Here is a 10,686-nt window from a genome sequence, read left to right as displayed (position 1 = left end):
GAGTGCGTCGCGGCTACAAGGGGTGGTCGTAGCAGCCATCGTTGTAACGGGGCACACCTGGCGCTGCAAGGGGCTAGTCGTAGCATCCGACGTTGCTACAATCCAATGTTGCAAGGATGGACGCTTCGTCGGTGTGCTGTGGGGGGTAGGCACTAGGATGTGCAAGCAACGCCACAATGCTGCAAGGGGTTGCTGCAAGTGTCCAACGACGTTGCGAGGCAGGCCGACGTTGTTGTGTGGCCGTAGCGCTGAGCAAGCGGAGATGGGCGCCAGGGTGATGGCCGATGTTGCAAAGGGGGGCGACTGTTGTGCATGGTGGCGAGTGGAGTGCGGCCGATGCGAGGTGGGAGGATGACCATGTGGTGCATGGGATGCAAGTGTGCACGGCGTGGAGGACGATGCGCTGGCCCAATCGGACGGCCACACACGTGATAATGGAACGGTTGTAGATGTGGCTGACCTTTTCTCCCCCTACAGCCGGTTGACGCCTAGCGCTCTCCTTTTTGGTTCGTCGGGTAACAGGACAGTTCAGGCAGTTAGCACAAAGTTTGGACGTGACACCCTTCTTTGGCGAAAAAATACGACTGAAGCAAACGGAACTGGATGCTGCCCCATTTTTTTTCAATTTTTTTCGGAAGTGAAAACTGATACAAAAGCCCCGGAAACAAAATCAATACGGAATGGACACGGAGACGAAAGCGAGTGTTCACCAGAATCAAAGACCCCTTGAACCGTAGAAAAACACAGAATGAAACCAACAAAGTATCACTGAACTTTGGCAACACCAAAACTTGGAAGGCATTAAAATATTAAGTTATGTTGTAGAGATTAAAATATTAAGTTATATTAAAACTTGGAAATGAAGCTGAGTGTTTCATTTCCGTTTCTGGTTTGCGAGCTGCGCTTTCATTTCCCCCTTTTCTCTCCGTTTCTATTTTTCTGCCGGAAAAACAAAAAGTTTTCGCTTCGTTTTCATCCCTACACACGCCTGTTTCGAAGGATGCCGGCGCCTACGACAATGCCTAGGTGCTAGACATTCTGGAAAACATGGTCAGGGGCGTGCCACACGTGCTGTCTTCCTATAAAGCCAACCACAGTACTAGCTGTAGCTCGGAAAGAAAGAAAGAAGCTGAGCAACAGCCGCCAGTTTTTTCTAAACATAATTAAAAGGGAAAACCATCTTTCCATTGGACAAGCAACCGCAGCTTGGCTTTGCCCCCTTTATTTAACTCCGGCCGCTTTACGCACCAAAACCATCATAAACACACACACATGGTTACGCGGCCGAGCGTGGACCATATTCCCCGCCGGTCGTTGGCGCGCGCAACTGACGCACGTTCCACAGGCCCCGCGATCCCCCGGGCTAGGACCTACATGAACATGAGCCTAGGACGGACGGACGGACGGAATGCGATGCTCCGTCGGTGATCGGCCACCGTCTGTCTGTCCGTCCAATTGGGAGTTTGACGAGGAAGGACGGGGATTTAAAGCGGCGGAGAGATCTCCTTGCCTGCCACCTCCCATGTCTCTCGACCGGTTGGTGCGTCGGGGCTGCCGGCAATGCCATTGGCCATTGGCTTTGGCGTCCCACCGCTGCTTTAATTGACCACCCCCCATCTACAACAAGGAAGCAAAATGCACTGTATTTTCTACTACGTACTAGTTTGCACAGAGATTCAATTCTTTCACCCTCAACAACAAGAAAAGAAGAAGAAGATCGATTCTTTCTGTAAAGCTTACGGGGGTTAAAATACGCCACCCAATGACTTGTTGAGGAGTTGAATATATTATGTATGTACAAAGAAAACAAACAAACAAACAAACAAAGGTAGGCATACTCCTTCAAAAAAAAAAAAAAGGTAGGCATACGCTTGGGTCGGGCTGCAGTTTCGGTTAGCGGCGCTCATGGCTTTTTGCCATGGCCTTTGCATGCTGAGCTATGGCTTTCATGGGTACCCGGTGGCGAGGCAGTCCGCCCAGAACTTGCGGTCCTCCTCCTGCCGCGCCGCCGCCCGCTTCGGGTCCTCCGCCTTCTTCTCCTCCCCCTCACGACGGGCCGCAGCCGACGAAGACGAAGGGAACACGCCGCCGGCCCTACCAGCCGCCGCCGCTGCCCGTTTCTTCTTCCACCAGACGCTCGCCGTGCTGACCTCCTCCTCGTCGTCGGCTTCCTGCGGATGCTGCTGCTGCTGGTAGTAGTAGCCCCAGTACTCGTCCGCCTCCACGCAGCTGCCGCTGCACCCGTCCTCCTCCTCCTCCTCGTCCCTGGCCGTCGGCCGGCGCGGGTGCTGGTGCGGGCACGACGACTCCGCCACGCTCTCGCTGTCGCTGCCGCCGTCGTCGGGGACGGCGTTGTCGGCGGCGTGCGGCCTTGGAAGCGGGTGGGCGATCGGCGGCGGCGGCGGCGGGTAGTAGTGCGCCGTGGCCATCGGCGCCGCGCTGTGGAAAGAGGAGGGGAGGGGACGCGTGGGTTTGGTGGTTGTCTCCGGCGGCGAGCTGGACGGAGACCCTTGGTATTTATAGCACGCACCCACGGTTTCTAAAAGTATATAAATGGAGTGCGGTCGATGGCACGAGTGCTGGAGCTTCCCACTGCTTCGCCACACGCAAAATTGGAAAAAAGACGATGACGATGCCGATGCCCATAAACTATTGGATTTTAGTTGGTCTACTGAAACCCTCAGATTATGTTGGACAGTTGGTGTGAGTTCAGGATATTATATATAGGAAATCCTTGGTCAGCCTTTGCATCATTTCTATTGTACTTTTTTTTAGAAATGATGTACTTCATCCGTTCATGAATATAAGACGTTTTGAACATTTCAATATGGTCTACGTACGGGCTAAAATGAGTGAACAAACATATTAAAATATGTCGATATATATCCGAATCAGAAAAAAGTTAGAACCTCTTATTTTGTGAACGGAGGGAATAGTGGTCAATTTGTCTTACCATTTTCCCGCAAATTTTTTGTTTTCCATTTTTTTATATGAGAATATTTTTCAGATTTTAATAATTAATGACATTGATCATATAATGTTCACCTGGTACGTACTAATATGGAAGAAAATGTTATTTAATTACTAGATGATGGTAAGTAAGTAAATAACAATGGTAATTAATGATAGTGATCATATAATCTTCACCTACTAGTACATATAAGGAAGAAAATATTGTGTAATCAATGGTTGAGGGTAAGTAGGAGTAAGCAAATAACCGCGGTAATTATTGATATTGATCATATAATCTTCACCTAGTACATATAAGGAAGAAAATATTGCGTAATCTATGGTTGAGGGTAAGCAAGGAAATATTATGACAATGGTAATTATTGATACTGATCATATAATCTACACCTTAGACAAATAAGGAAGAAAATAATACGTAATTAATGGATGATGATAAGTAAGGAAATACTACAACAATGGTAATTATTGATATTGATCATACAATCTTCACCTGGTACAAACAAGCAAGAAAATAATACATAAATAATAGATGCTACTAATAAGTAAGGAAATACAACAATGATAATTAAAAATGTTGATCATATAATCTTCACCTTGTACAAACAAAGAAGAAAATAATACTACATAATTGATGAGTGATGAAGTTTTTAAAACTTCTCATGCTAAAGACATCATCACAAAAAACGTGTATATGCAAAGGAACCTTAAATTGGACTTTCGGTTTAAAAGATAAAATAATAAAATGTGAAAGTCAAAGAAAAATAGTGTCGGTGCTCCCGCACCTGTTGCTAAAAATCGTCTCCCTGTAAGCTATGGGTAAGAAAATGGAAGGAATAGAATCACCTCGTAACACGGCTACGCTGTCCGCGGATGGCTCATATGCGGAAGATGGAACGGCGGCAACCGGGGTGTTACTCCAGGCTCATAATGAGAGTGTGATTTTTGTAGCTTACAGGTTCCTATTTCCTATTTCACGATCTTCGTCGTCGATGGTGAGAGGGCCGTCGGATCGACGCGTGCGAATCATATAGCTTTAGGTTTTAGGCCACAGTAGCTTACGTTTTTTGGGTCGTTCATCGTTGGCGGCGCTTAATAAAAAAGTTTCAGATCCTTCCTCGACGGGACGCTCTGTCATGTGGTTTTGGGATGGATTTAAAAACTAGTCTGTCCAAGCAAGGATGGCGTGGCGGCGGCGACATCCTTGTGGTGGACTTCTGTCCTCGGGCTCTGCTGACGTTTGCTCCAATGCAGGCGTGGGCTTTGGAAGGTAGTCGACGAGCGGATGCAGATTGCGGTCTGCATCAACGGCATCTGGAAGTTGGTGTATCATGTGCTGGGTTTGTGGTTTGTGTCTGGAAGGTATGGCTCCCTCTTCCGGCGTCTTAGTCGTGCGAGGGTGCCAGATCTGAAGTTTGATAGCGTGTCCAGGCTGTTGTCCCGGCCTGATTCGTTCAACTGTAATGGCTTCACCTTTCGTGAGCCACCTTGGAAGGCCCCAAAGCTGCATAGAGCTCGAGTGAGGAGGTGATCTGTCATTTTTTTTTCTTTGGCGATTGCTGTGTTGGTGCCAGAGAAGGCGACAGGCGTTGGTGTCAAGCTCGGGGGTTTCTTCAATCTTGATTGTATTTTTCTTTCTTGGCGTGTTTCTTTGTGCAAAGTCTAGCATTCTGCTATCATTCCAATCTTGTTAGGTAGGTGTTTACATGACTTGTACTATAATCTTTATGCCATAAATGAGGCACACATTACCATATATAAAGAAATTCATATTTTCACTGCAACAATGTTGTGGAAGCGGAGCTACATGCGATTATCTCTTATTAAAGGTCCCAATCTTGACTGCTTAGTCTATGGATGCATTGTTCCGAAGATTACAGTTTTACGTCAGACCGGGAGTTTATTCCACAGAAATTTCATTGTTAGAGTGGCCGATCAATTGACAAGATACAATTGTACCGAGTGTAGCACTTATGTTTGGCCACATAGAGGGTCCCTCTGTATTGAGGATCTCTTGCCTCTAGATTGCAACTCTATTATTATGGAATACTAGCAAGATGCTCGTGCGTTGCATGAAACGTCAAGATGCATTTGTATGAGTAGTTTATCTTGTGAGAGAAAATGATAAACGAGGGAAGTCCTTATCTGCAAGTGTGGAGAAAGGTGCGGGTATCTTTTTGCAAAATTACCATAGTTTGTTTTCGATCCGTCATATATAAATTGAACAGTCTATATTACACGATGGCAGGCACACCATCATCATCAACTCGGTTTTTTACAGGAGTATAGAAAACTTACTTTCACCCCACAAAGGAAAATAGAATCACCGTCGCTCATATGCCTGAAGATGTGGTATTTTAGCCAGTGATATTAATATTTTCGTTGTATACTGTATGCTTGAATTTCATGCAAATGTTAACTGTATTTGTCAGAAAGTTTTTTTCCCCTTGGGCAGTCACGAAAGTACTTTAAGAAGAAAATGGTGCCAACTACTACCAGAAACCCGAATTCTTTTGATGTTGACACGAAAATTACCAGGAAGCTGGTGCTATTCTAGAACGGAATCCCGCCGACTTTGACCACTGTTTGACTTTGTGAAAGTTAAAAAAAGAGACCAAATCCCACTTTAACCCTGTTACGTAGTACTAAAATTTTCTTACGGAGTTTATAAAAAAAATAATCTTACGGAGACTTCTACTGTTCTGGGACGGGGTTGGCATCGGCCATGTGGGAAACGACATGCATGCATGTACTACTGAGTAGCCGTGCGAATACTGTTGTACTACTACTACTTTTCGAGCTGGACCGGGCGCATACGTCTTCGTCAATCGGTCTCACACACACTCTCCCTCTCGGTGGGTTTACACGTTCATTCTAGACGGATCGGATAAGCCAACGAGCAGCGGCGGCATCACGTACCGAAGACGAAACAAATTCAATTCCTTTGGCGTCTGCGTCTGCGTCTGCGTGCGTTGTCTGCCAGGCCACCAGCTTTCTAGAAGGGCTGACCCGGCCCAGCATCCCCTTCTAGACGCCCACTGGCGTCCACGCCTCCTCTCGCTCTCTCTCTCTCTCGTCGGAAAGAAAATAAAAACAGCCAAATCATGCGCGATAACGCGGCTCGCAACAACAACTCGAAGCTGGCAGCTGCTTTGGCCCGCCAGCTGCGTGCACTCAAACGGGCTGGCTTAATCATGCACCCAACCGCGCCGTGGAATGGGATGCGATGCCGCTTTTCGACCGGGCCGGCGAAAGGAACGGCACACGGCCGGTGCTGGTGCACGACGGAGCAAGTTTCCATCCATCCACGGATGCGCGCGCGATGTCCTGCACGTACGTTTACGTGTGGGGCGCGCGGCTGGCGACTTGACAATGGTTAACGATGGCTTTGACACTCGGAGGGAAGCTGGTTTCTTTCTGGGATCTGTCTGCCATCCGAGTGTGAAAAATGTCTTTGACGTGTGCGTGGAGGCTTGAGGCCTAAGGGGAAGGTGGAGATCGATGGATGGGCCGTGGGCGTACGGTGCTGGCTTCGTCATGACGGTCAATTCCGCACTGTCACTATGGAAAGATGGAGCTCGCGCGGAGACTCGGCCGTACGCCGGAGCGCCGACTTTGCGGCATGGGGAACTGCCATGGACACGACTTGCAATTCTGTTTGAGTGTTTGTATATTGGTCACAGTTTTTACTGCGACCCGATCGACTCGGGCCCGAGACAACTTGCGGCCAAAGCTTGCCTTCTTCTTCGCTTGGAAGATATGGAACCAGAGAAATCGTTGGATCTTTCAAAAGCCATCTTCAACGACTGACAATGTGCTTTTTTTTTACAAACTCTGACACTAAGAGCATCTAAGGCTAGGCGCCTCAAACACCCAGGCCTCCCAAACAGGACTCAAACACCTAGACTAACCGAGACCCTTCAAATTCAAGCCAAATCTGGGGCGGGTATGAGGAGGTGCGGGCGCCTCCGTCACGTTGGCCCGACGCCCTAGTCCCACACGAAAACACTCCGAAAACCGACGGTCCGAAACTTGTCTCCTCCTTCGGACCAATGGCGCTGCGTGCCGCGTAGTGCCCTAGCCGGCTATTCGCCGGCACGGAAACCCTACCCGTCCATATTTTCTCTCCCCCCGTCCGCCGTCGCCGTCACTTTCCACTCGCGAAATGATCACAAGGGTTTATGCAGTAAGAACAGGCAAGCCTTTTTGGGTTGCGCGAGCCGTCCGCCACCACTTGTAGCCATGCCACCACGCCGCCGGGTAAGGAGCTACCCATATCTAGCTGGAACGTCAGCTGTAGCTCCTTGAGCAGATCTGGGCAAGGCGCGAAGCTCGGATCGCCTTGGGGCTACCTCCAGACGTGGTGGATCTAGAGGAGGAGTTGGAGGAGGACGAGGCAGAGTAGGAGAAGAAGATGGAGGAGGAGGACGCGGAGCTTGAGGACGAGCAGGAGGAAGACGTGGGAGACGCTGGGGACGCCGATCTGCAGGCGGAGCAACCAAACAATCCTAGATTCCCTCCGGTCGGAGGCGCATGCCAACCGTCCTCATCTGCAGGAGGCGGAGCACTCCACGACCGTCAACGAGATGCTCGTGTATACGGATGAAGAGGAGGAGCCGAAGCCCTCCTACACGCCCGTCTACCCGGTGCCTGGCACGGACGCTCCAACAAAGAAGCGTAGTTTAGGCTAGCGTGATTTGTATAGTACGTAGGATTTCTTTTGCCGATCAGTTCCCGCAAACACGCCGAGAGGCCGAATTTGGTGTCTGCGGCTGTAGAAGCTCTAAGCAGTATATGATGATGCATATTGAGAATTATATAGCATATAGTGTATTAAAATAATTGAATTACATCTGAGTATGTGTGAACAAACACCAACCACAAACTGCATACATAAATGCGAATAAGCATAGTTTAAATATTTGTGTTCTTTATATCTGCTGTATAGATTTAAGTCCTAGACTTGGCACGCAGCATTATACATTTAGTGATGTGACGTGTTTGCCAACTATGAAGTATTTATCTGGACTTCGTCAATTTCAAGATTTATTGGTTCAATCTTTTGAAAGTGTTCATATGAATAAAAGAGAGGTGTATAAATCTCCTGAAACTCGATCAGTTTCTTGACGATACTAAGTTACTAAGTTAGTCATCATGAACTCAAGTTCACGCATGTTGCCGCAAAAAACGTGGATCGTTTGGTTAAAAATTATACAAATGGAAGGCCCTTATGCTTGGACCAAGGGGGATTCGCTTTTGTTACCGCCAGAAAAACGTGGATCGGTTTGGACGGCACATGCATATTCTAGAACATTTTTATAGCTTACCTACTCTATTCGACCTACGGTTTGCAAGCAAGTACTACTAAGTATATAAAAAAATTCCAGCAAACAAAAAGTATATAATAAAAATAATGTAAGCAGCAAATAGTGTGACTAGTCTGACCATTGACTAAAACATCTGCCGGGTCAATAACCCCTAAACGAAACCGATTGATGCATTTGGGCTAAGAACATTCTACCCTCGGCAAGAAAAAAAAAGTGACAGTGGATCGATGGACTCTAACAAAAGATGAACCAGTGGCTAGGAGGAACTAGCCAATAGATCTCCCCGCAAAAAAAAAAGAACTAGCCAATAGATGGATTGAGCAATATTGCAATATACTACACACCATACACTATCTTCCCTAATTTTTCAGGCAACTAATTGAAAATTTTAATTTAGAATTGGCTCACTTGATTTTGATCAGGTCAATAATTTTTCAAGCAGCTCTCTCATTAAAATTCTTTTAATACACTATGCTCCCTAGTTCTTAAGGTCTTACAATCAATAGATGTCTTTAATTTGGAGATGGGTCATCTAGTTTTGATCGGGTCAACAATTTCTCAAGGAGCTATCTCATTCAATTCGTTTAATTCACTATGCTCCCTGATTTTAGAGTCTTTCATCTGATTTGTATTCAATTTTAGATTTGGTTCATGATTTTGTTCAGGTCAACTATTTTTCAAATCAATGAGTAGCATCCGGCCTATAAAAATGTACCAATCTCACACATCCTCCTATCACCTATAAAAAAAATAAGCCCGTCGGGCCGGCGAAAGGAACGGCACACGGCTGGTGCCGCTGCTGGTACGTGTACACGACCGGGCAGGTTTCCAACCGTCCATCCACGAATGCACACGATGTCTTGCATGTACGTTTACGTGTGGGGTGGGGTGGTGTGGGTGGCGACTTGAGAATGGTTTGACTCTTCGAGGAAAACCGGTTGCTTTCTGCGGTCATCCATTTGTAAAAAAAGGTCTTTGACGTGTACTTGGAGGTTAAGGGGAAGATGGAGATAGATGGATAGAGGTTAAGGGGAAGATGAAGATAGATGGATGGGACGTGGGCGTACGGTAGATGACGGTCAATTCCGCACTGTCAGGCTACTTATATCTAGGCAAAATATATGATGTGACACGTAGTGATTAATAAGATTTTTGATACTATACTATTATCAAAAACGCTCTTATATTATGAGACAGATGGAGTAGAAGGTTGTGGTAACATGATATGATATGTTACCGTAACATCACACATACCAAAACAAAATGAGTCTACAACCTAGTAATAAATTAAGTTTTGCATGATGCCACACATATGACGACGGTTGCTGTTCTGCTACGCTGGTCTTATGTGGCCTTAGCAGGACGACTTCCCGACTGTTTACTACAACAAGTTTTGCCCGGCTCCGACGTGGAAGGGCAATGACAATGGCACGTCTTCAGCTCGCTTCAGTACTTGTAGTCGTTGCTTGATGGTCTACGGATCTAAATACTCCAAACTTGTCCGTCAAACTTGCAACCAAAGGTGCCTTTTTCTTCGCTTGGAGTATATGGAATGAAAGAAATTATCGAATCTTTCAAAATCAATCTTCATTGACCGGCAATGTAGTGTGTTTTTTCTTTTGCAATGTTGAGAAAATCGTTAACTGATAGCTGCTCGGTTGGCTGGTGAGTAGGGACTTAATAGACTAATCGGCAAGTTGATCGGCCATTTAATCAATTAATTGGCTGATTTATGAGTTTATCGGCTACTCGGTGACCCTATGAGTAGGGATTAATCGGCAAGTTAGCTGATTATTTGGATGAATTATTGAACAAGATTTTTTGCAAACTTCGACACTAAGCAGCATATGATGATGCATGTGTGATGCTCGGACCCCGATAAGTCCCTAACATTCGGATTTTGTCCATGAAAAATCAAACGTTTTCTATGGCAACTTCAGTTAATATGAGGGTGCCAAATTTAGTTGGTAAGCATGACAATTTCACCCGCAGTTTATTTTTTGCGAGAAAACTACCATGTTTGACAACTAAATTTGTCATCATCGCATCAACTAAAATTACCAAAAAAAATGCTCGATTTGCCATGGGCAAATCCGAATGTTCGAGATTTATCTTTTTCGATTTTCTTTGCCTCTGGGCCTTTACCTTTTGTGTAGATTCCTAATCTTTAATCCAAAGGCAGATCATCCGCCACTTTTCCTCATAAAAACAGTATTTACTGCCGAGTCTAGTATACATCGCAAGGCCCAAAAAATGGTGGCGTGCCATCTTTTTTTTAGGGGATGGTCTCGTGACATCTGATTACTTAGAACACTTAGAGCATCTATAACCGTGACTTGTCAAATTCGACTCCTCAAACGTCCACGGACGCGTCCGTGTGCAGTGACTGAGC

At 46.3% G+C, this 10,686-nt stretch overlaps 1 protein-coding gene across 1 annotated transcript; it reads right to left on the bottom strand.

The window, feature by feature from the left end:
- Positions 1–1,721: 1,721 nt before the first annotated feature.
- LOC109773471 (uncharacterized) lies at positions 1,722–2,503 on the bottom strand. The gene has a single exon (XM_020332163.4). The coding sequence runs from the start codon at positions 2,427–2,429 to the stop codon at positions 1,947–1,949; it is 483 nt and encodes a 160-aa protein (XP_020187752.1). The 5' UTR covers positions 2,430–2,503; the 3' UTR covers positions 1,722–1,946.
- Positions 2,504–10,686: the final 8,183 nt, after the last annotated feature.

This window comes from Aegilops tauschii, chromosome 2, assembly GCF_002575655.3.
Source record: "Aegilops tauschii subsp. strangulata cultivar AL8/78 chromosome 2, Aet v6.0, whole genome shotgun sequence".
Taxonomy (NCBI): domain Eukaryota; kingdom Viridiplantae; phylum Streptophyta; class Magnoliopsida; order Poales; family Poaceae; genus Aegilops; species Aegilops tauschii.
This window is presented reverse-complemented; position numbering and strand designations above follow the sequence as displayed.

Excerpts from the sequence above, each read along its gene's own strand:
- LOC109773471 (XM_020332163.4), bottom strand. The coding sequence starts at position 2,429 with ATGGCCACGGCGCACTACTACCCGCCGCCGCCGCCGCCGATCGCCCAC.